Source organism: Mus caroli, chromosome 17, assembly GCF_900094665.2.
Source record: "Mus caroli chromosome 17, CAROLI_EIJ_v1.1, whole genome shotgun sequence".
NCBI lineage: Eukaryota > Metazoa > Chordata > Mammalia > Rodentia > Muridae > Mus > Mus caroli.
Genome location: NC_034586.1, coordinates 17,130,042 through 17,157,970, shown reverse-complemented (window position 1 = coordinate 17,157,970; position 27,929 = coordinate 17,130,042). Strand labels below are relative to the sequence as shown.

The 27,929-nt window shown below is 38.8% G+C and overlaps 2 protein-coding genes across 3 annotated transcripts; both read right to left on the bottom strand.

Moving 5' to 3' along the window:
• Positions 1-127: 127 nt before the first annotated feature.
• Positions 128-14,410, bottom strand: LOC110283985 (zinc finger protein 54-like). Of its 2 annotated transcripts, XM_029471122.1 has the most exons (7): positions 14,127-14,410; positions 13,072-13,214; positions 12,662-12,751; positions 8,706-8,942; positions 7,441-7,533; positions 6,050-6,176; positions 128-3,778 (listed from the first exon to the last, which is right to left on the bottom strand). In XM_029471122.1, the coding sequence occupies exons 5-7, from the start codon at positions 7,447-7,449 to the stop codon at positions 2,553-2,555; spliced, it is 1,362 nt and encodes a 453-aa protein (XP_029326982.1). In that variant the 5' UTR covers positions 7,450-7,533; positions 8,706-8,942; positions 12,662-12,751; positions 13,072-13,214; positions 14,127-14,410; the 3' UTR covers positions 128-2,552. The 2 variants fall into 2 exon arrangements, with proteins under 2 accessions (XP_029326982.1, XP_021005193.1); XM_021149534.1 differs by lacking the exon at positions 13,072-13,214 and having other exon boundaries at positions 8,706-8,859.
• LOC110283956 (zinc finger protein 54-like) lies at positions 14,212-27,459 on the bottom strand. The gene is given in 6 exon segments (XM_029471395.1): positions 14,212-14,328; positions 23,260-23,486; positions 23,489-23,611; positions 23,816-23,862; positions 23,947-25,552; positions 27,355-27,459. Coding segments are annotated over 6 exon segments (2,154 nt in total). The 5' UTR covers positions 27,389-27,459.
• Between the last annotated feature and the right edge of the window lie 470 nt (positions 27,460-27,929).

The window sequence follows — 27,929 nt, the reverse complement described above, 5'->3', positions numbered from 1 at the left end:
GTTTTTAATTGCTAGGATATTCCATAGTGTAGATGTACCTACACTGTTTTCCTAATCCAAAGTCCCAAAGTCCATATTCCTCTGAACAAAAGCATGGTCAGGTCTATCACAATATCCCAGTCCCTGGTACCACTTCTTAGTTACAGTTTTATTTCTTTGTAGAGACACCATGACCTAGGCAACTCTTATAAAGGCAAACATTTAATTGGGCCTGGCTTACAGTTTCAGAGGTTTAGTCCATTATCTTCATGGCAACAGGCATGCCATCCTGGAGGCAGACATGGTACTAGAGGAGTTCTACATCAGAAGGCCAGTAGGAGACTATCTTCAACAGGATTCTTGGAGGAGACTATTTTCTGCACTGGGCAGAACCTGAGAGACCTCATAGTCCATCTCCACAGTGACACACTTCTTCCAACAAGGTCACATTTAATAGTGCCAATTCCTATGGCCAAGCATTCAAACACATGAATCTCTGAGGGCCACACCTATTCAAACCACCACACTAGTCCTGGAATCAATTCATATATCCATCAACTGATACATGGATAAGTGAAAATATGATACATATCTATGGAACCTGATACATTACTCAGTTGTAAATAAAAATAAAAGTGTGGTATCTGGAGGTAAAAGTAGATAACTAGAAATTATGAATTCTGCCTCTTGGTCCCCAACATTCAAACAGCACATTTGCTCTTATATGTGGATCTTAGTTTCAAAGTTTCTGTTCATTCAAGTAAGACTGCATGTAGAAGCTAGAAATTGACCAGTAGAAGGGAGATGCAGGAAGCAAGAATGGATAATAGATTATGGGTGATATGAAATTAGTGAGCGAGGATATTGGGAACAGAATGGTTCAAATATGTACTGGAGTAGTGAGGAGGAAAGGTGCTCCTAAAAGGTCAACACAAATGAGATGTCTGTAGCCCATCTGTCTCTTGATTGGATTTGAGACCTGCCCATAGAGAGGAATTTATACCATGGTCAAACACCAAGGCTTGGGTAGTGTAGGTCCAAGGACATAACAAATTGAAATTTTGTTAGTGATTCTGCTGTTAATTTGGCATCTAAATATTCATATCCAGTTTGTACAACTCTCCAGCTTGGTGAAAGAAGCCTCCTCTTACAGCAGGTAGTGGATAAGAGATTCACGACCATTCAGAAGTTTCTAAGAACAGGCAACTGTGTAAGAATTGGATGATTACCATTTAATAACAGTTGATGGAGAGTCCCTTAGTCTCTTTTACCTCTTTGAGAGTGGACAGGCTGTTAATAACAGCTATATGATGTTAATTTAAAACATTGGTTAATACCTCCCAATTTTTCTTCAATAGTGCAAAATGAATTTCTGTGCACCCTCACTGGTTTTTCTTGAGAGCTGATCTTGAACTCAGAGATCCATTTGTTTCTGCCTCCAGGGTGTTGGAAGTAAAGGTCTGCACCACCAAGCCCAATACTCTTACCAATTTCTGATTTGTCTGTGAGCATGCCTGTGATGCTACATGCACAGCTTATATATCTCTTTATAGTTTCTTATGTTCTTGCTATTTGTAAGGCTTCACTCTAGTATAAAGATTTTGAAGGTGAATAAAAGATGAGACTTTATTAGAGTTTTTGTGTATTTTTTCTCATGATGAATTTGCTTTTAAGTCAGCAATTTCAGCACTAGGTAATAGCTTTGTCAAATTCAACGCATTTGGGGGAGGTATAATTCCCAATGAAGAGCAAGACATGGAACTATATATGGTATAACTTTATATGGTTTCTCAGAAATATAAACTTTGTGATGTACAGAACAATTAGAGATCTTTGCCATATTTTTAATGTTATTACATTTTGTCATCATTATTATTTTTTGAGACACATTTATGTAGTTCTGCCTGTCCTTGAATTATCCATAACAGGACAACCTTGAATTCACAGATATCTTCTTGCCTTTGTTGAGTGCTGGGATTAAATGGTGTTCACAAACACAAACATGCACGGGATTAATAATTTTATTATGAATTTTTGGATGATGAACAAGATGTTTTAATTGCCAATCTGCCCAGGGGGTATAGAGATAGATTAGCATATAAAAGCAAGAGCTAATCTTTTAGAGGATTGGGGAATCAATACCCCAATTCTCTAAAATTCCCAAAACACAAATGTCTTTATCTCCAGCTTTAGGGGATTTCTTCCCAGGTCTGGACTCCATGGGCACTATGCAATGTAGTGCAATGATACAACCATAAAAGCACCTATACACTCACACACACACAAAGGAAGAGGGAGGGGGAAGGGAACTTTTCACACAATAGCATTTGCAAAATTTTAACTTAAATTCTGTGATATTTTCTAAGATTTAAAAAACTTCATTAAAAGCTTTTACAAGTTTCTCATCCTTATGTTTCTATTATGTATTTGTAAGCCAAGATAATACTGGATAAATGCTATGTCACATGATTTACATTGGTATGTCTCACTCCAGTATGAACTCTTTGATGTCTTCTAAGATTTGAAAGGTGGATAAAGGTTTTGTCACAGTCTTAGCATTTGTAAGGTTTCTCTCAAGTATGATTTTTCTGATGTGCTCTAAGGTAGGAGGACCTAGTAAAAGATTTGTCACATTCTGTACATCTATAAGGTTTCTCTCCAGTATGAACTCTCTGATGTGCTCTAAGATTTGAGTTATGAGTAAAGGACTTGTCACATTCCATACATTTGTAAGGTTTCTCACCAGTATGAATTTTCTGATGTATCTTAAGAGCTGAATTCACAGAAAAGGATTTGTCACACACCTCACATTTGTAAGGCTTTTCACCAGTATGGATTCTAGAATGCCTTTTAAGATGTGATAATTCAAGAAAGGATTTCCCACATTCTTTGCATTCATAATGTATCTCTGGAGTATGGGTTTTCTGATGCCATTTTAATGATGCATAGTGGGTAAAGGATGCGTCACACTCATTGCATTTGTAAGGCTTCTCTCCAGTATGGAGTCTGTAATGTTTTCTAAGGTGTGAAAGCTGATGAAATTCCCTGCCACATTCTGAACAACTACAGTGTTCCTCAGAAGTATGGATTTTCTGGTGTGTCCTAAAACTGGAAGAGTGGGCAAAGGATTTGTCACATTGCTTACATTTGTAAGGCTTCTCCCCAGTATGCATTTTCTGATGACTTTTAAGTACAGAGGTTTGACGAAATGACTTTCCACATTCTTTGCATTTGTAAGGTTTCTCTCCAGTATGAAGTCTTTGATGTATTTTAAGATTTGCACACCGGTTATAGGATTTGTCACAAATGTTACACTTGAAAGGTTTGTTTCCAGTATGAATTCTCTGATGTTTAATGAGCCTTGAGGAGGTACTGAAGCATTTACCGCATTTCCCACACTCATGTGATTTCTCTTCAAAGTAAACGTTTTGTTGCATGAGATTATATGTACAGTTGAAATAGTTGTCATATTCATCTTCTCTGTGTTCTTTATTTCCAGTGTAGAGTCTTTCGTCTTGAATAATGCTGGAACACACATTTAAAGATTTCTCACAGTCTTCAGATATGCAAGGTTCTTCTCCAGTGTGGATGCTCCTATGTCTGCATTGGTTTGACGAGTCAACAGAGGAATCCTTGTCCTTACAGCATCTGTGGTTATTAGAAGTGTCTGTAGAGTCACCTCTTTTATAAAGTGCATCATGGGAGGGATTGCGAAGCATTTCACCAAGATTATTACGCTGACAAGACTCCTTTCCAGTGTTCACATGTTGATGAACAGTATCACATGTGGAGTAGTTCTCTGAAAATGAGTAAAAGTCAGATAAGTAGGCCTTATTCCATGATCATATATTTTAAAAACTACTGTCTTTCTAAAGATTCTCCCTTAAGATAAATCAACCAGCAACTACTTGGATGTGTTTCTTTTACTGTAATTTTATATATTCTCACAAACACAGCATGTGAGCCTTCAAGGGTCTGTGATTTATAATAGCTATCTGATCTTCATGAAAACTGTCTAATGGCTAAAGATAGATCAAATAATTGAGGGATCAATAATTAATTTGGGGATGGAGCTCACTGATTATATTTAGAATACATGTCTCTATTTTTAAATATAATTTTTCTCAGAAATTGATGGGGAAGAGTTTAATCCAATCCCAGATTCACATTCCATACATTTGTAAGGTTGTACAGCAATTCAAACTGTTGTTCAGGAGACCCAATTCCTTGAATATGAATGGCTTACTTAAAAACATCCAACGTTATTTTTTTTCCCCTTAAGCAAGGTTTCCTCTGTGAAACCAGGCAGTCATGAACTGGCTTTGTAGATGAGGATGGCTGCAAATTCATAGAGATCTACCTGCCTCTGCCTCCCAAGTACTGGGTTTAAAGTCATGTGCCATCACACCCAGCAAAGGGTCTTTTTTTTTTTTCCCTAAAAAAAGCCAACTAGATTTTTCCAAAGCAATATAAGCAAAGTAACTATTTTGACAAATATCAGAGGCTCTTGGATCATTTAAGGTAGGATGGCAATGGGCAGCTATTGCTTATTTTTTTTCCTCCACAGTCTGAGCTCCACACACTGCTGTGTTTCTTAACTTTCCTTATACAATTATCTTCAAGTCAACTCTGACTTCTGAGGTCATTTTCCAGAAGGTTGTCTGTGTGTTGTCCACTGATAAGAAAATAAAGGATGTAATATGAATACCTACATATGAAGAAGGCAATTACAGAATAATGTTACTTCATGGACTCACATTAGACTTATAATCTGGAAAATTATTCCAATCACATAGTCAGCATAGTTAAATAAAATTGCATTTCATATTAGTATTACCTCATCCTAATTCAGGTGTAATAAGGCACAGCATCTTCTTTTTTCATTTTTAATGTTTTTATTGAAATAAAAATGTAAAGGTAAACAATAATAACATTTGTTTGAACAAAGCTTGGTAATGTATACTTAGAGCTCCAGTCCTTGGGAAGTGACTTGTGAAGTTTGAATGTTTGTGGCCAGCCTGTACCACATGAAGAAGTCAAGACCAATGTGGGATAGAGAGGTTTTATCTTAAAGAAAAAAACCAAAGTATCACTTGGGTTGAGCAGTCACCCAGGTATATGTCATATGGGCTACTGTTCACCACGAAGAGGTATTAAGTAGGCTAGAGTGGTTTGTCAGAGAGTCCCAGGGATCCATTTCTTCTAATAGTTAAAACAGGTAGGATGCATTCTGGGACCAGGCCATTATACTAGGCTAAATGATTGGGAATCATTTTAAGTGGGACTGAATATAGCAAATCATTTCCAGCTCTTGCTTTCCCTTTCACTCTAATTGTTCACTCTTGCCTGGTTACTCACTAGCTCACCATATTTGTGGCTTGTCTCTCCTCTCCACATTCCAGGGCAATCTAATTTTTTCCACACCAGTGGCCAGGCCTATCTTGCATACAATAATCCAAGTGTTCTGTGAGGTAGCCCATGATCCATGCTAGACACTTTAAGAAAGAATACAGGTGTCTAACTTAGTACTCTGCTCAGTACATGAAGAGAATACAAAGTAGAGGAATCCAAGAATGAATTCCCAGTTGCTATTTTCTCTCAGAATCTTCAGCACATTAAGGGAGAATTTTTAATTTACTTATGTTGAGTCTTTCTCACAATTAAAACCATGTAATTAAGCCAGGCGGTGGTAGCGCACACCTTTAATCCCAGCACTTGGGAGGCAGGTGGATTTCTGAGTTCGAGGACAGCCAGGGCTACACAGAGAAACCATGTCTCCAAAAAAACCAAAAAAGAAAAACAAAAACAAAAAACATGTAATTACAATGATGGACATGGATCTATAAGATATGGGGATACATATTATACAATGCAGAAATAAAATGAAGGGTGCATGACATCTCTAAACTAGAAAATGAAAAGAAAACATAAAACACCATGAAAAACTTCCTTTCTCTATCGAACTTTCCCTCATTTGATGTTGTTTTCAAATAGCTTAACAGAGTTTACTACTGTTAAGGTCAATATATAGAAAGGATGAATGCAAGTTCTACAAGAAAAATGTTCTCACCGACAGAGACCAGGTTGCTGTAATTCTCCAACATCACATCAATGTACAGAGCCCTCTGAGCAGAGTCCAGGCATTCCCACTCCTCCTGCGAGAAGTCCACAGACACATCCCCAAATGTCAACAGACACTGAAACAAAAATGCACAGTGTGACCTTGTGATGCTGGGCACAGTGCTTTTGTGGAAATAAGAAGATGGGATGTAGATGAACAAAGACCATTACTTAGTGAGATGATTTCTCACACTATGTAATGAATGTTCTACCTCTGTGAAAGCAGGATGACACAATAGTCTCACAATCATGTCCATGAAACAGGACACACAATTGAGGTCTGGACACGATTATCTATCTGTTATGGACACTTTATGTCTCTCAGAATGACAGTGTACATGTCTCAGAAGGACAGTTCGTGATGAGTACATGTGCTTTAAAATGCTATACCTGACAATCATGCTAAACTACTGACATTGAATCAATCCTGTCTGTACTTGGGCCTTATAGAGGAACACAGATGGGATGACATGTGTGTGTGTGTGTAAGAGAGAGGGGGTACAAATTAATGCACTCAAATGAAAATCATTTTGAAGAGTATTTAAAAAATAAAGATAAAATTAACGTGTGGCTCTGCAATTTCTTTCCTGGGAACATACACAGAGAACTCTACATTCCACTCTAGATATATTTACACCCCGTGTTTACTGGTGCTTTAGTTACCATTGCAAAGAACTAATCAACCTAATTGTCTACCACCACATGAATGGATAATGAAAATGTTACACATATAAAATGGAAATCTATCCCAGTAAAGAGAGAAATGTAATAGCAATTTGTAGGAAAATAACTGAACTTAGAATGTGTACTATTAAGTGAGGTCATACATTGCCAGAAAGAAGAAAACAGATCTTTCCTCATATGCAGAATCTACATAAAACATTTGCTTATAGAAACCATGTACATGTGGACACAAAAAAACATGGAGAAAAGAGAACAAGAAAGATTAAATATCAGGGGTTGAGACAGGGCTGAATGCAGGCGATGACCACCAGTTTTATGATATAATGCTAATTGCCTTTCTAGTTCTAATACATATGTTTTTTCATGTAATGCCACACTTTTTTGGTTTTTGGTGGTGGGTAAGTACATCAAAACATATTAGATATTGAAACTATTAAATCAAATCAGTCTCCATAGTTTTTGTTCCAGGTGACTAATTTAACCATATAAAAGCTCATTTGTTTGTACAGATTTTGGCTCTGGTTATTTTCAGTGTGTGATTTTGTTTGTTTGTTTCTAATGTGTCTTATAATAAAAAATCATAAAAGCAGAAAGTTAAAAGCTTGAAATCTCTGAAAATACAACATTTCTAGAAAAGAAGCGAACATGACCACTGACCTGGGACATGTTTACTGGAAAATCATCCGTTTCTGTTTCTCTTCTCTTCTCTGAATGTCTCCTTTCGGAACAATGAATAGCTGGCTTGTGGTCCTTTCATATAAGGGATCAAACAGAAAAAGAAAAAGCAGAAATCAATACTGAAATCTACTAAAGAATAGTGTCAAAGCACATAAAAAGATTCAAACATCAGAATGCTATGAGGAATCCTGTCAATGATCCCAAAACCAAGACAACATGAGACCATATTTGAACTTTAGAGGGAAAGTCACCATCAAGCATATTGTTGCATCTAGAAAAATAATCTCTTTAACTTGATAGAGTGATATAAGTGTATTTCAAGATAGTCCAAATTAACACAATTCATTTCACTAATGCAGCCTAGTATATAATAAATTACAGGAAAATATGCACAAAGGAAATAGATGAGTAGCCATGAAAACATGGGAATAATAAATTTTATGTGGAAAATTGATAAATATGGGAGAACTAGGAAGTAATCATCCATAAGCAAAATAGCAAAAATGCTAATTCTCACAGAGAAAGAATAATAGCACCCATACTCCTACCAACAACGACATAAATAATGAAAGCATAAGGAATAAAACTCCCATGAACAAAAAATGTAGCCACTGTGGGTATCAATATGGACAAACTTCAATTAAATAAGCAAATCCTCAAGTTAAATAAATCTAGCATGTGACACAACTCTTCTACTCCTTTGCATGTGTTCAAGGGAATCAATGTCCTACTCCACAGATGTTCACTGCTGCTCTACTCACAATAGCTTCAAAAAGGGAAACAACATAAATGGCCTTCAATGGAAAAATGGAAAGTGAAAATGTGGTGCATGTACACTACGGAATATTATTAAGCTGTAAAGAAAATTAGTCATGAGTCTTGCAGGTAAATAGGTGGCCTTATAAAAGATCAAAGTCAGTGGAGTAACCCAGACCCAGAAAGACAGGCATTGCATCTTCTCTCTCATAGGAAGTTTCTAGCTCCAAAACTTCTGGTGTGAGTTCACAACCTGGAGTACCTGCAGTAACCAGAAAACTAAAACCAGATCATTGTGGAATGTGGGGGAATAATAGAAAGGGGAATAACAGGGAACAAGTCATCTAAAGGGGAAAATGGAAGAACGGTGGAATAGATTTAATTATGGAGAAATATCAGCTATGACTTTGTCTTAGGGTTTTACTGCTATGAACAGACACCATGACCAACACAACCCTTAAAAGGATATTTAGTTGGGGCTGGCTTACAGGTTCAGAAGTTCAGTTCATTATCATCAAGGTGGGGGTATGACAGTTTTCAGGCAGGCATGGTGCAAGAGGATCTAAGGGTTCTTCTCTTCATCTGAAGGCAGCTAGAAGACTGGCTTCCAAGCAGCTATGATGAAGGTTTTAAAGCCCAAGCCTATAGTGGCACACCTACATCAAGAAGGCCACATCTCCAAAAAATGCCAGTCCCAGGGCCAACTATATACAAACCATCACAACCTAGAAGGAAGAAAAAAGTAAATAAATAAAAAAACAGTAAAGATGTCTAAAAAGTCAAAAAGAATAATATTATTATTCATTCACCAATAATGCCTATAATACATAAGTCTGTTGATACATATATATTTGGAATATAAATGAAAATATCTCATCTGGGATGATAATGCTCCTCACAGGGGCCATAGATTTTCTAACAAAATGAACACCAGGCACCAGAACCATGCTGTGAAGTTGTTGGTCATACCTCCCAAAGAGACTGCTAATATATTATAGGCTAACTTGCTTTCATAGTATAAGAAAGCAACATGCAAGCTTCCAAAGGAGGGAGCCTACCAAGTCTCCTACCCAGATATGACACCTATGAACCACAAGAATGATCTGTACTGCACAATAACCCTAAGGGTTCAAGAGTGGCCCACATACCTTGGTGAAAACCAATAGCTTTTAATTGGAATTAAGACCTTAACAACAGGGAAATCACAGGTGGTACTGAAGACCTAGCCACATTTCCCAGGGCTAATGATGTCATGGATCTTGGAGAAGAACATACAAATACTACTTTACTAAATCAGCCTAATCCCAAACAACATTCTAAATATTTATCCTATTTCACACAAATAAATGTAATCCTCACTCTCATTAAGACAAGTTCTTTTAGTCAGACACGAAGAACATTACAGAAAACCACTATCAGTCAAAATGGAGTTGTGATGCTCAGCTAAGGCTCAGGCATTACCAAGCAAGAGGGTTGGGGATATGGTAAGAGCCAGAAGAATAGAGGTTTGCCGTGACATTGTGTCTCCTAGAAATGTCAGAGAAGCTACTTATATAAAATCATACAAATGTAGCTGCTGAAACCTGAGCTGAACAAGGATAATACCAAGATACATGCTAACGTGGAAGGGAGAAAGCTCACTAGATTCATTAGTCAAACACTAATGAATCCTGACAGCTGGAGAAATAGTCCGCAGAGGACAGTATACCATATGGTTATCCCATACAAAGTGTTCATTCCAGAAAATATACAGACTGAGGAGGTAGCAATGTTATGTTCAAGAATATAAAAAAATACAATAGTAAAAGGAAAACATATTAAAATAATACATGCCTATGTAAACTCAAGCTTTTTGATTATATAATTAAAAAAATAAAATCGATCAAAATAGCTTTATATCATTTTCTGTAATTGCTACTCACATAAATAAAACTTAATATGGGTCGAGGGAGATGGTTCGATGGTTCTGAGCAAATGTAACTCTTTTAGAGACTTTTTAACAAAAAACCTGAATAATAAAAATTAGTAAAGACAAATACAGAGAGAAAGAGAGAGAGAAGGAGGAGGAAGTAGAGGAGAAGGAGGGAGGGAAAACATAATTAAAAATTCCTGACCTAACCAAGTTTATGAAACATCTATACAATGAAAACTGATTTGTTGAAGGAACTGAAGAAAACACTAACAAGAACATTAAAAGATGTTTCACTCAGACAGAACTGGACATAATATTGGGAAATTTGCAGGATCTCTGGAAGTGGTTTACACGATCAGTTCAAACTCTATGACACTTAAACTTCCCACAATATACTTCACAGAAATAGTGAAGAGAAGCCTAGAATTTGTCCTGATGCACAAATTCCCAGGGTACAGAACAACCTCAGGAAAATTGCAAGGCTTGAGCTACCCCATGTAGCCCAGATCAGCCCAATGCAAGAGCAGCAGATCCAGAACTGCAAAAGAATGTCACCAAATAACACAAACACAGATTGCAGACTAGATAGCTTCTTCTTGAAATGTAAATAGATAATATTCCCTACGCTAAACATGTAAACAGACAGCAACATTCAAAAATTTGACACCAGATTAAAAGAAATATTTTCTACAAAATATTTACTTCATATCTAAAGATACAAAATACTGACAAAGAGGGAATTTCCTTTAAATGCCATGCATCTGGAAAGCAGTGAAGAATGATGACCATAATTATACCAGTGACAAAAAGAAATCAAGATAAAAGTATTAAAATACAAAATAAAGACTTTTCACAAAAGGTATAATGGTCCATTAGATAGAAAGTCCTTGGTCAACATGGGTGCATGTCACAAAACCCAGAGCGGAGATATCTATAGCAGAATACATAAAACATGTGAAAACAGGCAACTTGACAAAGTGCTTCTCAAACATGACAAGACAACCTAGAAGGAGGTTTGTTTTATCTAAGACTCCAAGCTATACCTATTAAATCCTATTTGCATTTTTTACAGAAAGTAATCCTGAAATTACCAAGGAGCAGCACAGAGCTGGGAAATACAAAGAGGATCACACCTAGAGATGACCTCACCACTTGGAATTGTCATGATAACAGACAATAGGAGAGCCCAAAGGGAAGGCACGATAGGTCTACAAATAATAGCTTCTGATTCTTATCAAATGTCTGTTAACATTATTTTTAGGAATAGAGAAATTAACAATAAAAGGTAAAGAATGTGCTAGAATACCAGAAGCTCAAAAATTCTGAAAACAATAAGTAAACCTAGATGTATTAATATTCATCATTTTATAGTACATGAAAATCACTGAAAGGAAAACCGTTTAATATTGGTATGGAGACTTGATCAGTGATGTGCATGGAATAAGGATAAATGTTGGAGTTCATCAAAAGACCCTCACTCACAAAGACCACAGAGAGTGCATTCACTGCAAAACGCAAGAGGTTTTTTATTGATCCATCATGTTGGGGACCCTCCTCTCAGCACTCAGGCCAGAGACAAAGACCCAGAACAAACAAAGAACATACTTTTTAATACCTTGTAAGGGGCAGATTTGGGCAACAGGATAGCTGGCTTATTCTTTTTTTTTTTTTTTTTAAATAAGATTTCTCTCTTCTTTATAGTCTTACTGCACATGTCATCGTTAGAGAAAGGTAGTTTCTTCCTTCCAGTTGTCACTGGCTATCACAGAGTAAGCTTAAGGCAGTCATACAATGATCATGCTATAGCCATTTCCCCAGCCACAGGCTCCGTACTCTCAGAAATTTACTGAGTATCTTATTCTTTTTTTTTAATGAGGTATTTATTTCATTTACATTTCCAATGCTACCCCAAAAGTCCCCTAGCTGGCTTATTCTAATTTGTGTAGCAAGTAACCTTTTTAGGCTCTCCTTGCTTTGTATAGGGTGACTAAGTAACCCTTTGGCCTAGTCGCTCACTCTGCCTGCCCTTGTGGTTTTTTAGCAAAGCAACAGTATGTTATTAAATCACAGCTATCAGCGTCAGGGGAATTTCAGAGACAAGGTCAGGGTGGTTTGTGGTCTTTCTTAGAATTTAGTGTGGGTCAGGGTAGGGGAATTTCTCTGGGAACTGCTATCTTGTTATGGTTATTTTTCTGAGAACAGCTCATTTTGTTTTGGCAGCTGCAGACTTAGTCATTTTGACCACTATGTTTCTGAACATCCCTTCAGAGGGGAAGGGGCTAGGTGGTCTTGAACTTTATTTTGGATTCTACATAACATCACTCACATGCACAGTCAAATAAATTTTATTTGCCTCACAGTATTCAATTTTTGTGTAGAAAGAATTGTAGGACAATTTGGAGGTGATTTTTGTCTCAGTGGAAGTCTCCAGAATTATTTCTAGTGAAACAGAATGTGGCAAAACTGATTTCATGTCCCATTTTCACATTCACTTGAATCCCTTGCCATCCTTTCACCAATCCTCCAACATACCTGGATTCTTAGCTACTGTCTCCTCCCTCTACACCTTCTAGGGCTCTTTGTTGTGCTTCACAGGTGAGCAGTCTGGGTGATCAGTGAGCCCTGCACATGAGAAAAAGAGTATTTAGCAAGCACCTTCATTTCTGGCACAGCACTGTGCTCAGGAGATAAAAAGAAAATTCTACAGTGTTCCCCCAATTCTCAATGCAGTGTCAGAATACTGAAAATATTTGGGAAGCATTTTCAGTTAGTGTAACTTGAACCTCACTTCCAGTCACAGCTCAATCAAGTCTCAGGGGCACAAATGGAACTGAATTACTGGGATGAGAATACGATACACTAGAGGTTCTGATTTTATTATGGACTAAAAAAGGATGGAAGCCTTACACTGTCAAAGATCTCACAATTGCAGAATAACTTGCCTCTTCCTGAGGAGGAACAAGGGAGGCTGGAAGCAAACTGTTCTCACCCACACAAACCAGAGTGCTGAAATTCTGCAACAAGGCCTTCCCAGAAGGATCCTGACACTGCCTGTCCTTCTGGAAGTCCACAGTCACACCAGTGGCTGAGAACTGACCACAAAACACAAAACAGCAGTTTGAGTCCTTGTCCTGGTGCACACCTTTAGTCCCAAAGTAGGGATTAAAGGTCTGTTCCAATACCACCTGGTTTATAATGCGCAAACTGTGAAAATAATGTGACCTATACCCTCAAATAGCCTACTGTGCCTTTCCAGGTTCTAGGAACTCAGCACAAAAACATGCTTTTCTTTTCTTTCTTTCTGTCCTTTTGTTGTTGTTGAGACAGGAGCTCATCATGTAGCTCTGGCTATCCTGACCTCACCAAGTAGATCAGGCTGGTCTCCAAGTCTTTGATCTGCCTGCCTCTGTCCTCCCTCCCCCATGCTGGGATTAAAGGTGTGTGCCAACAAGCCTGGTGCATTTATAGCAAAATATTGCATTTACATCACGGAGTGTATGTCTCTGAAGGAAAGGTTATGGTGGGTAAAGAGTTTACTTTTAAATATTAATGGTTAAAACCATATCTATGAAACTCGCAAAAAATATGCTTTTGGATTCAATTACATTTGCAGCCACTCCTTTCATGACTGCTGTCTAAAAGCTCTCTGCGGATGCCAAGTCACCAAGTATGTCCACGGGTATAACAAGGGAGTTAGCATGGATGAATGTAAATTCCAAGAGCTTTGTCCTTTTCACCTAAACAAAGAGAACTGGTTTGCAAGCATCAAAAGATAAATTCAAATATTCTCCTAGACCACTCTACTATGAATATTTTGGCAATCAGGTGAACAATAAAAAACAAATCAGGATTACTTCAGTTCATATGACCTAAAATTTGTTGACACGGGAAGAAATCCACAGCCAAACTTCAGAGCTTGCTGCCTTATGAAGAGCAAAGAAACTGATCACAGCCTGGTCCCCTCCCTCCCCTTTCCCAGCCCTGCAGCTTCTCTGACCTGGGAGGATCCAGGGCGGTAGGGAGGCGGGTCCAGCTGCTGCACTGCAGACTCCCCCAGGCTGCACTGCAGACTCCCCCAGGCTTCACTGCGCGGCGCCCACGGCAGCCCGGAGTTTTACTTTCCCCGAAGTCCACCGTGTGTTCTGACCCCAGGTCTGCACCACATGATTCCCCGTGGTGCAGGCCTGCTTGCTCTGCACCTGAACAGGTCATTGACACTCAGGATTTGGCTCTCAGTACAACTACCCAGGCCTCATCAGCCGCTTCCCAGCTTCCGTTTACGTCACTCCCCTAACTCCTCCCACTCTGAACACTTTTCCTTGCCTCACACCCGTTTTAACAGGCCACATCCTCACACCCACTGTTTCAGGGTAAGTGGCCCTGCCCTACGGAGATAGCTCCCTCCCATTCTGTGTTAAGCTGCCTTCCACACAGCTCCAGATGTCAGGCTGAACAGCCTCTCCTCATGCTTGCTGCCAGAGTAGACCAGAAGTGGGAAGTGGATCTGCTAGGAGGCTGTGCACCCAATGTTTGACACACACAGTGAGTTTTGAACCCTTTAGATCCAAGATAGCCTGACACCTGGACTTGACAACCAGCCTCTGGGCTACATAGTTCATACCAAACAGCAACAGGCTGTCCCATTCCAACACACAAACATGAGAAGCCAAAATCCTGAAATTCTGACTTGGGGAGAGACATTTAAAGAACTTAAGTCAGAGATCTGGTAGCTTTTGCTACCAGCCCAAGGCAGAATTCACCCCGCAGTGTACTGCTTTCACCACAAGAAGGAGGACTTGCCAGTTTACTAACTCAGAAAGGCATTAGTCTTCTATGACTCATACTTAAGGTCCTTTGAGAGAAAACATAGAATTTCTTCCTTCCTTCCTTCCGTCCTTCCTTCCTTCCTTCCTTCCTTTTTTTTTTTTATAGAGTGATGAGTGCAGAGACTCTTGACTATCCCAGATAGAGAAAATAAGTAAAATCTTAAACAGTCAGTTATACCATCAATCTCTACCTCTGGGGACACCACCAAGGAAGAAGAGGTGATTAGGAAACAAGGGAAAAGGGAGAGGAAAGGCTAAGACATGGCACAGCATTCTCCAGACCATACAACTATTGTAATCAGTAACCAACAGCAGCTGTCTTTATCTGCACTGGCCTCACACAAGACCACAGTCAGTCTAGGTTAGGGAAAGGCACACTTTGCCTCTCAGATGTTGGCTATGGATAGACTCAAATAGATTCTAGAAGAGTGATGTGCCTTTATCACATCAGCGTCCAGCACTCATCAGGCTCCAAACCCACAGTCTCACAAATGGTTCTGGTTCATCTCAGTGGATCACAAGCAATATGAATAGATATGGACACAGTAGAGTCACTGTTGGAATTGTGAACCCGGATAGTGGAGAGGTAGGAGGTGAGAGTGGGCAGTATTTGATGTGAGCGCACAAATGCACACACACATTCTCTGTGTATATACATGTATATGTAAGTGTAAAATAGTTGATAATAGAAAGATTGGGAGGATTCATTCCTTCAAGTCAGGATTTTGCCATGTAAACCTGCTTTCAAAGGCAATGGTTTAAATGACTACATCAGTCTGTAATTTATTGCTTGGTAGATTCAGTATCTTATGGGATTTTTGTTTTTGTTGACTTTGTTGTTGTTTTGCGAGATAAGTTGGCCTTGAATTCACTGAGATGAGCCTACTCTGGCTCTAGCATGCTAGGGTTACAGACACGTGCCACCATGCTGGACTCATTATCTGCTTTAGAATGTGCTAATATCAAGAGTCAGGAGTTGTCATTAGTCTCCCTGTGGGAGCCCCACATTTTATGGAGACTTTGGTGACTCACTGTAACTATTGGCTACAGGAGGCATGCAGCCAGCTCTTAGAGTGATTGATGAACTAAATGCACAGCAGAGGCATTTAGCCTTGCACCTCCAACCCCCCCATCCCTGACTAGGCAAACATCAGTCCCCAGCTTAAAAAGCTATGGTTCAGAGGCAGTGTCTAGGAAAGGGCTGGCGTTCAAAGCCTATCATTTGTAGCCCATGGTCTCTGCTGCCTGGCACACTGTCAGCTCTGGGGGGCACAACTGTTTCTTTTTTTAGCCTGAGATATGAAACCCTGGAATCACACTCAGCAAAACAGCATGCATTCTAACCCATACTCGGAACCCTGAACACATAGCTAGGGGAAAACCCGACATTGGCAAGGAACAATTTCTCTTTCCTTCCTAGCTGCCATCATGGCTTTTATCTCAAAGGGATAACATGCCTTTTATCCGCAAAACTGANATCATTTAGATTAAAGAAAGTTTGTGTCACATGTTGGTTTCCCAAATGTTNTGGTAAATATTATTAGAGTTTCTACCCTGCCTTAGATCATTTACTTCCCAAATAAAAGACACAAAACCTTTATATTTATAATAAGCTTTAAAGCATTAGAGCTGAGCAGATATCAACCCNCTAAGGAATTTTGTTTATTTTCTGTCAATACCTCCGTGATATAACTTGCCACCTTTCTCTTTGGCTACTCTTATCCAATTGGTCCATCCTCATGACCACTGTCTCATTATTCATCTAACCCAGGGCATCTTCTCCTCTCTTTACCTCTCTGCTCATGGTCTCTGCCTCAGACTACAAGCCTGGGAACTGAAACCTGACTACCTCCCTTCTGCCCAGCTACAGGCTGTTGACATCTTTATTCAAACAATAGTTTTAAATTAAGGAGCAAGGTTACATAACATTACTTGGTGTATGTAAGTATCTCATAGTCCCTCGGGACAATAAGACCTTGGGGCAAGTATTTAGCACTATAGTGAATAGCAACAGACCAAACCTCAGCATCAAAGAATATATTCAAAATAGTTCCTTTTTTATGTCAAGAATTATTAAATGTTGAGCTGCTTTACTATTGGTTCTTTGAAGTTCTGATAGAATCCTGTCATTGTCGTCTTGGGATTGTTTTCAGGGTCGCATTGTATAGTTGCTTGAGTGACACTGCTACCTGTAGTCTATTTTATATTATTTATTTTATGCTGTTTACAATTGATATGTTATGTGCACCTGCATACTCATTTATTTCAATTAGATCTTTCAATTTAACATAACAGAAGTCTTTAATGTCAGCAAACATAAGATCCACTTCTCAACTCACTCCTATCAAATAGGTTGTGCCTTTACCTTGGGCAACTGTCAAGACAATACAAGCTGAATGTGGTGGTGCTCTCGTATAATCCTAGCACTCAGGAGGCAAAGCCAAGCAGGTCTATGTGAGTTTGGATCCAGCCTGATCTACAGAGTAAGTTCCAGGTCAGCCAAGGTTACAGAGTGAAATCCTGTCTCTGAAAACAAACAATCAAACAAAGACATCAGAAAAGTAATGTATAATAGGGGCAAGGCCATGCAAGCCCTCAAACCCAGAACTCAGGAGGTAAAAGTAAGGGGAACTCTGTGTTCAAGGCCAGTCTGGTATACATAGAGAATCTACATCAGCTGGCAATACACAGAGAGACCTTCCTCAAAATAAAGGAAATTCCTTTCTGAGGAATAGCTTTTATGATACCTGAATCAGCATGCAAGCTTCCTGTTAAGATGTAGGTAAAATATTAAGGCCTAGATGGCATATTAAGGCCTAGAAAAATATTAAGGCCTAGCTAGCACTTATCTGGATAGCTGTTATTATAAGGAAACTTTCTCATATGTTTCTGCTGTTACTAGGAAATTTCCTAATGCCAAGATTGATTACATGTTCTGTTATGTTTTGTGCCCTTGGAAACCAATCACAATAGAAGTCAGTAGAACTGTTTTGTATAATTACCCACACTAGGATTGGACAAGAGCCAACCACCCAACAGCACTTCCTGCACCTGTGTATAAGCTTGTACGGTAATAAGCTGCCCCTGAGTTGGACCTCTACATAAGAGAAACACCTATACCAATATAAGAAACTATTTGGAATAAGACTTCCATTTTAAGTAGTGATCCAGTAAAGTTCAAGTTTCCAAGACCTCCTTCCTGGCAGAGAGAGACCTGTACTTGGGTAACTGACATTCTGGTTGGAAAGTTAAGACATGAATGTTAGACAAGTTCCATCCTGGTAGACAAGTGAAGAAATAAATATTAGACAAGGCAAGTCCCCTGCCAACCAATGAAAGTAGGATAAATGTAAAGCAAAGACATGTTCCTAAGGAGATCCCTGTACCCCTAGATCGTGATTGGGGAAATAACTTGGAACAGATTGTGGACTTGGGGGCTTAAAAACCCTGTAGGATCTTAATTCAATGTCATGATTTATGTCCCAAATCTGGACCATGACTCTTGTCTACCAGTCCTGGGGTAGATAGCTCAATAAACAATCCCTGTCTGGCTGAGATCAGTGTTTGTGTGATTTGTGAGGCAATTTTTGGACCCCATACTTTAAAAGGAGGATTCTAATGAACAGCTATGATGTCTACAAACCACATCAACGTTCATCTTTGCAGGACAGCTCTAAGGGTGGAAGCCCACCTTGACAGATCTCTAGTTGGACATAAGACACTCTTTTCCTTTTCTTTTTCTTTTTTTCTTTTTTTTTTTTTTTTCAAGACAGTGTTTCTCATTATAGCCCTGGATGTCCTGGAATTCACTCTGTAGTCCAGGCTGGTCTCGAACTCAGAAAGCTGCCTGCTTCTGTCTCCCAAGTGCTGGGACTAAAGGCATGCTCCACCACTGCCCGGCATTTAAGACACTCTTAAGAAAAGGAAATCATGATCATGTCTGGTACTGGAAACAGCTACCTACTCAGAGCAGATGATTCCAGGAATCTTAGAGGTGAGCCAACAACCACCACTTTACTGAATCAGAATAATCTCTAATAAAAATACCTAAACATTTTTAAATAAATGTAATCTTCTTCTCTCATCTAGGAGATTCCTATTTCAACAGAGTACACTACAAAAAACAAAAAATTCACAACTGATCAAAATGTAGAATTGTAGACCCCACACCCATTGGATATATCTACAAAGCACTCCTGCACGTAAGGCTCAAGGCAGAATTTGTGAAAAATTTGCAAACAATTATGAAATGAAAAGCCATGAATTTAAAAGAGGACATGGAAGAATATATGGAAGGATTTGGCAGAAGGAAAAGGAATGGAAACATTTTACAATTATAGTTTTATCTAAAAAATTTTAAGTTACCAAAAAATGTAGAAAATAAATGAACAAAAATGTCAAGAAACCCAAAGAAAAATTAAAACAAAAACGTTTGTAAACCTATCAGTGAAATGGAGACAAGGATTCCTTTAATCTACCATTCTGCCCTAGCTTCAAAGATCATCATTAGGAACAGAAATGATAATTACTCTTGCCATAAACATGGAGGACTGAGGTCAAATACTGCTGTGGGAGTGAATACTAGAGAATCCACTTTAAAAAAATCAGTGTATATATATTTACATAAATAAATCTGGGTGACACAATTAAACATCTGTTGTGTTAGAGTTTTATTGCTGTGAACAGACACCATGACAAAGGCAACTCTTATAAAGATAAAATTTAATTGGGGCTGACTTATGGGATCAGAAGTTCTGTCCATTATCATCAATGTGGGAGCATGGCAGCATCCAGGCAGGCATGGTACAAGAGGAGTTGAGAGTTATGCATCTTCATCTGAAGGTGGCTAGCAGAATACTGGCTTCCAGGCAGCTAGGATGAGGGTCTTAAAGCCCATGCCCACAGAGATATACCTATTCCAACAAGGCCACACCTTCTAATAGTGCCACTCCCTGGGCCAAGCATATACAAACCATCACACCTGATGTGTGGCATTATTCATAGGGAAAGAAAGACACACCTCTATTTATTACAGATAAGGAACCAATGACAGATCAATGTTGGGGAACAACACAGTCTAACATGGTGAGTCAATTTGTTTTCTTTTTTAAAAGTGGTTTGTCTGCATGTATGTTTATGTACCATGTGTGTTCCTATAGCTCACAGAGGCCAGAAGAGGGCAAGATACCCTGAGTTGAGATTACAGATTGAGTGCCCATATGAAGGTGCTGAGAATTCAAAATGAGTCTTTTGTAAGAGCAGACAATGTCCTTAGCTGCTGAGTCATGTCTAAATCCCAGTGGACCAATGAGTTTGACTGGTGTGACTTAAAAGACAGTTGGTGAGCTGCTTCTTGCAGGCAGCTCACCTGAGGTAGGAACTGTGTTTTTCAAACCACTCACTAACTCCTCTAGGCAGCTTGAATGTGACTACTTCATAGCTGGTCTGAACATCTTCTATGCAGTTCATTTTGTCTGATGGTGTCCTTACCAATTATATACACATGAAGCAAGAGGGCACTAATGAATCTTGCCAGTTTATGGGATCTCCTGAAGCTATTAAGTCAACTATTTCTATAGGGAGGACTGAATGGATCACCTCCCATTTCTTTACCTCTGCTTTAATACCCTGTGTTTTAAGCAGCTACCTCCACGTTGGAAGGTGTAATCTCAGAGGAAATTGATACACAACCTATACCAGACATGCCCTCAGAGGAATCTCCCTGGTTACCAATGAGCACTTGCCCATGATGTCATTGCACCTATATTCATAGTACCTAGGCAATAGAATCAGCTAAGAGACATCCATCAACTGACACATGGGTAAATGAAAATGTGACATATTTACAAAGGTATATTACTCACGTGTAAATAAAATGAATAAATAATGTTGCTTTCAATTCCAAGGCTATTAAATAGAGGACTCTGTATCAGGTATTGGTATCTACTTAGGAATTACTGGTCATAGAGATCACAGAAGTACCCCCAAACAAAGCAGGTTATTGCCAGTGCTCGCTCATAGCCATCCTAAGCAGAAGGTGTTACTGAAGACACCATTTTGGTTGCAAAATAGACAGAGAGCAGCCTTGAACTTACTAGGAAACTCTCCGAACTGGCTAGCTTTCATAGCACTGCAAGGTCTTGTGCAGGCTGCTAGCAGAGAAACGATGTTATGGTCTTACTTACCCCTGGACCACTGGTCCTACAGTACCAATGTACTAGCCAAGATGTGTGCACTGATGTAATACTGATGTCACCATTGTGAATGGCCATAAGCAGGATCTCCCCGGAATGGATCTGAGGACTGCTCCTTAGAGAAATTCATACCATGGTTAAAAAAACAAAACAAAATAAAACAAAGCAAAACAAAGGCTTTGGAAATATAAGTCCAAGTACAGAAGCTATTGATGCTTTCTTAAGGAACATGTTATTAATCAACCATCCAAATAGTCATGTTTCTAATGATCAGTTTGTAAAATGGTGAAGGAAGACTCTTTTTGCAGTAGGAGGTAGGTAATGCAGAGACCCATAACTGTTGAGAAAGTACTAAGAATAGGCAACTATGTAAGACTGGGGCAATTACCATTTCATCATGGCTGATGGACGGTTCTGCAGTCTCCATTAATTCCATGAGGGTATAATGGCTGGTAATGGCAGCTATATTATTTAATTATAAAGTTTGGAGCAAAGATTTCCCCATCAGTACTTCAAAAGGAATTTCTGCTTGCCTCCAGGGATTTCAATCTTTCTCTCCATGACTGTGGCTTCTCTTTGTAATTCTGCTTGCCTCCAGGGATTTCAATCTTTCTCTCCATGACTGTGGCTTCTCTTTGTAATTCTGACTGCCTTGGAATTCATATTATTGACAAGGCTGGCCTAAAACTTGTATGGATGAACCTACATCTCTGTCCAGATTGTTGGGATCGGAGGGGTGCATCACCACATCCTTAGCCTCTGAGGATTTCTAAGCTATATGTCAGCATTCCAATTATTCTACATGCACAGCCTATCTCTTGACAGTTTGTCTCTTTCTTGGTATTTGTACAGCTTAACTCCAGTATCAAAATTTGGAATGCAAATGAATTAAGAGAATTTATTAAGGATTTTTCTTTCATGATGAATTTTATCTTTGCAATTTCAGTACTATTTTGTAAAGGATTTGTCAAATTCAATAAATTTAGAGGAGTGCAATTTCCATGAACAACACTTTAGGATTATGTGTGGTATACCTTTACATGGTTTCTCAGAAGTATGATCTATGCAATGTACAGTATAATTAGATGTTTTTGTCAAAACTTTAAAGTTATTACATGTTGTCCTTATTTTTTTTGAGACAGGGTCTATGTAGTGCTGGCAGTCCTGGAACTGGACTCACAGGAATCATCCAGTCTTTGTCTTCTGAGTGTTGTGATTAAAGGCATGTACCATCTTGCCTGGCATTATTATGAATGGCTGGATGTTGGATGAGCTAAATGTTTTAGTTATAGTTTTTCTCAGGGATGCCAGAGAAGTCTCAGAGGTTAAGAGTACTGGTTTGCTGAAGGGACCCTGTTATAGCTGTCTCATATGAGGCTATGCCAGTGCCTGGCAAATACAGAAGAGAATGCTCAGAGTCATCTATAAGATGGAACACAGGGCCCCCAATGGAGAAGCTAGAGAAAGCACCCAAGGAGCTGAAGGGGTCTGCAACCCTATAGGTGGAACAACAATATGAACTAACCAGTACCCCCAGAGCTCTTATCTCTAGCTGCATATGTAGCAGAAGATAGCCTAGTCGGCCATCACTGGGAAGAGAGGCCCCTTGGTACTGGAAACTTTATATGCCCCAGTACAGGGGAATGCCAGGGCCAAGAAGCGGGAGTGGGTGGGTAGGGGCGCAGGGCAGAGGGAGGGTATAGGGTACTTTCGGGATAATATTTGAAATGTGTATAAAGAAAATATCTAATAATAAATAAATTAATTAATTAAAAAAAATAATACTGGTTGCTCTTCCAGAGAACCAGAGTTCAATTTGGAACAAATAGCTATACACAACTATCTGTGCTGCCAAATTCAGGGGATCTGATGCTCTCTTTTGTGTTCTACCTGCACCAGGCATACATGCAGTGCACAGACATATTTGTAGGCCAGTATTAAAAAGAAATAAAAAGCTCGCCCCAGTTACATTTACAGAATTTTATTTTGATACATTTTGTGAGGTTTAAGTCTTCATTAAAAGGCTTTCACAAGCTTGTTATCTTTATATTTCTATTATTTCTCCTGTTGTGATTTGTCAGCAGAGAATACCAGATAAATGGTATGTTACATTATTTACAATGGTATGTTTTTCTCCAGTATGAATTTTCTGATGTCTTCTAAGACTTGAAATCCACATAAAGTATACGTGGCAGTCTTTGCACTTGTGAGGTTTCTCTCCAGTATGAATTTTCTGGTGGTCTCTAAGATATGAGCACCTAGTAAAAGATTTGTTACATTCCTTACATTTGTAAGGTTTTTCTCCAGTATGAATTTTCTGATGTGTTCTAAGATTGAAATCCATATACAGGATATGTCATAGTCTCTGTATTTGTAAGGTTTCTCTCCAGTATGAATTTTCTGATTGTCTCTTAGAGTTGAGTACTGATTAAAGGGTTTGCCACATTCCTTACATCTGTAAGTATTTCTCCAGTATGCACTCGCTGATTTGTTTTGTAAGGTTTCTCTCCAGTATGAATTTTCTGATGTTGTATGAGTTGAGCCCGTAGGAAAAGATTTGTCACAATCCATACGTTTGTAAGGCCTTTCTCCAGTATGAATACTCTGATGTACTCTAAGATGTGAGCATCCAGTAAAAGATTTGTCACATTCCCTAAATTTATAAAGTTTCTCTCCAGTATGAATTTTCTGATGTGCTCTAAGAGTTGAGGCTCTAGTAAAAGATTTGTCACATTCTGTACATCTGTAAGGTCTCTCTCTAGTATGAACACTCTGATGTGCACTAAGATGTACATACTGGGTAAAGGATTTGTCACATTCCATACATTTGTAAGGTTTCTCTGCAGTATGAATTTTCTGACGGGCTCTTAGATATGAGTACCAGATAAAAGATTTGCCACATTCCTTACATTTATAAGGTCTCTCTCCATTATGAATTTTCTTATGCATTTGAAGACTAGAAATCCAGAGGAAGCACTTATCACAATCTTTGCACTTGTGAGGTTTCTCTCCAGTATGAACTGTCTGATGTTTTCTTAGATGTGGGTGCCAGGTAAAGGATTTGTCACATTCCAAACATTTGTAAGGTTTCTCTCCAGTATGTATTATCTGATGTTCTCTAAGGTGAGAACACCTAGTAAAAGATTTGTCACATTCCTTACATCTATAAGGCCTCTCTCCAGTATGAACTCGCTGATGTGTTCTAAGATGTGAGACCTAGGTAAAGGATTTGTCACATTCCAAACATGTGTAAGGTTTCTATATATTATGAACTTTCTGATGTGTTTGAAGAGTTGAGCACTTAGTAAAAGATTTCCCACATTCCTTACATTTGTAAGGTCTCTCTTGGTTATGAACACTCTGATGTCTTTGAAGATGTGAGCACTTGGTAAAACATTTGTCACATTCCCTACATTTGTAAGGTTTCTCTCCAGTGTGAATTTTCTGATGTGTTTTAAGAGTTGTGGTCATAGTAAAGGACTTGTCACATATCTCACATTTGTAAGGCTTTTCACCAGTGTGGATTTTCTGATGTGTATTAAGAGTGGTGGTCATAGTAAAGGATTTTTCACATATCTCACATTTGTAAGGCTTTTCACCAGTGTGGATTCTGCAATGCCTTTTAAGACGTGATAGTTCAAAAAAGGACTTACCACATTCTTTGCATTTATAACGTGCCTCAGGAGAATGAATCTTCTGGTGCCATCTTAATGATGCATAGTGGGCAAAGGATCTGTCACACTCCTTACATTTGCATGGCTTCTCTCCATTATGCCTTCTCTGATGGCTTTTAAATGCAGATAACTGCACAAATGACTTTCCACCTTCTTTGCATTTGTATGGTTTCTTTGCCATATGAAGTGCTTGATCTGTTTTAAGGCTTGACCACTGACTAAAGGATTTGCCACAAATATTGCACTTGTAAGGTTGCTCTCCACTATGAATTCTCTGATGCATACTGAGGCTTGAGGTGGTACTGAAGTATTTACTGCAGTGCCCACATTGATATGGTTTTTCTTCCATGTCAACTGTTTCTTGCATGAGACTATATATAGAGCTGAAATGGTCATCATATTCATCCTGCTTGTGTTCTTTCCTTGCTGTGTAGAGTCTTTGATCTTGGCTAATGTTGGAACATAAATTGAAAGATTTCTCACAGTCTTTAGATTGGCAAGGGTCTTCTCCAGTGTGCATACTTTTGTGCCTATCTGCGTTTGATGAGTCAACAGAGGCATCTTTCTCATTACAGCATCTGTAGTTGTTAGAGGTTTCTGTAGTGTCATTTCTATTATAAAGTGCACAGTTGGAGGGTTCATGAAGCATTTCACTGAGTTCATTACACTGACAAGACTCCTTTTCAGTCCTCATATGTTGATGGACAGTATCAAATATACAGTAGTTCTCTGAAAAGGAATACAAATCAGATTAATAGGGCTTGTTCCCAGATGACACATATGATAAATGGCTGTCTTTGTAAGTTCTCTTTTAAACTAAATTAAACTGCAACTGTTTAGAACCAAGCTCCCAGTAGCTGAAACTATTTGTTCACTGTAACTGTATGGATCCTCACAAAAACAGCATGCCAATCTTCAAGGTGAGTGATGTCTAATAGATAGCTCATCTTTTTTGAAAATGTCTAACTTGGCACAAGATGGAACAAATAAGTGAGGGTAAGTAATTATTTTTGAGATGGAGAACATTCCCTGATTATATTCAGAGTATACTTCTATATTTTTAATTGCTTTCTTCAGAAATGGATGAAAACTTTTTAATACAATCCCAGGCTCACAGTGAGTGTACTTCCTAATATATAGCAATGGAAGTTACTCTTCTCGAGATCCGTTTCCTTTTAAGATTAAAGGTTTAGTGAAAAATATCCAAGGGTTTGGTTTTTTTTCCTATAAATAAATAAATAAATAAATAAATAAATAAATAAATAAAGGCATTAGGTTCTTCAAAATTAATGGATGCAACGAAATATTTTCCAGATATCCAAAGCTCTAGATCATTTGAGGCAGGACTTTCATGGGAGGTTATTGCTCTTATCTTTTCCTCCATTGTCTGAGCTCCACACACTGCTGTTTCCTAACTTTCTTTTATGGTTATTCTCATGTATACTCTGTTCATAACCTTTTAAGATTATTTTTCCAGGAGGATGTTTGTATATCCTCCACTGGAATGAAAGTGATGCATATTGTATGAAGACATACAAGCAAGTTAATCAATTACAGAATAATAATACTTCATGGAATCACATTAGGCTTATAATTTGTAAAATTATTCCAATCTGATGCCAGCACAATCAAGCAAAAATGCACATTGTTCTAGTATTGAGGCTCTATACAGGTCTAATAAGTCACAACATCTTCTAAGAGTTGCAGCAGGCAGGATGCAACTTGAGGACAGGAGACTGTAGTAATTGCAAGGGTCAGGAATATCTTGGATATCTTGCTGTTGCCATGAGTCATGGTGATCATGCAGTTTGGTTCAGGAGAACTGGCCCTTTTACAATATCCCACAGATCACAGATAGGGTAGATGTTGGGGTGGAATAGCTCATAGTTCTGGAACTGGCTCTGGGTGGTAACTGTGTTGGTTTGCCCATCAACTCTCCTGTACCCATTCCATCAGGGACAGCTCTCCCATGCTAAAGTCACAGCTTGCCTAACGATGCCATGGCTGGTAGAGGCAGGGACAGCACAGGGAGCCCCTCAGTCATTAACATGCCCTCAGGCAGCAACCTGCATGCAGACCACAGACATCAGCATGGCCTTTGGTGGTAACATGGGCCACAGGCATCGACAGAGACTCATTGTAGTACATTCATGGACACAGACATGGGCCTCAGCAGAGGCCATATGGCCTGTACATCACCATGACCTCGGGTGGCAGTGCAGACCTCTCACAATAGTCTGTTCCTCACTGTGCTTGGTCTTCAGTTCTAGCTCTTCTTTACAGTGCACAAACCACTATGCTTCTCCTCCTCTCTAGCCTCTCCACCACATACTCGATCAGAGTAGTCACATTCTCTGGCTGTCTTCTGCTAGCATGGGCAGGCGAACCTCTTGGAAAATTTCTTTTTCATTACCAAACTTTGCCTAGTCTGCTGTTTTTTCCATGACAGCTTATATATCAAGAGTTTACAATCTATAGAGTCATTATTTACAAAGGATGAGTTAAGAATTCTACAAGCAAAATATTCTCACCAACAGAGACCAGGTTGCTGTAATACTCCAACATCACATTAATGTACAGAGCCCTCTGAACAAAGTCCAGGTATTCCCACTCCTCCTGAGAGAAGTTCACAGCCACATTCCGGAATGTCAACAGACCCTGAAACAAAAATCACAGGTTGACTATGTGCTACAGGGTAGAATAAGGAGACAAGATGCATATGAGTGAAGACAATTATCATCAAAAATCATTAAAATTTAAAATTCACCAAAAAGAGGATTTCCAATATGGTCACATTCTGTAATAAATTATTGAACTCTGAAAACAGGATGATACAATAATTTTACAAGCAGTATCAATAAAAAAGAAACACATTTAAGATCTATCAAAAGATCACAGTGTACATATCTCAGAAGGACATTTGTAATGAGGACATGTATTCTTAAATTTTCTTTCTGAAGATCATGCTAAAATATGAAGTTAATCCTGTCTCTACTTGGGTCTCACATAACTCATATAACAGGCTCAGGTATGATTTTTAAACTCTAGGAGCAATGGACACACAGAAGTGGATGCTCACAGTCAGCTAGTGGATGGATCACAGGGC

Excerpts from the sequence above, each read along its gene's own strand:
- LOC110283985 (XM_029471122.1), bottom strand. Across the intron at positions 3,779-6,049 it reads CAGCAACCTGGTCTCTGTCG|AGAACTACTCCACATGTGAT; the intron begins GTGAGAACATTT and ends ACTCATTTTCAG.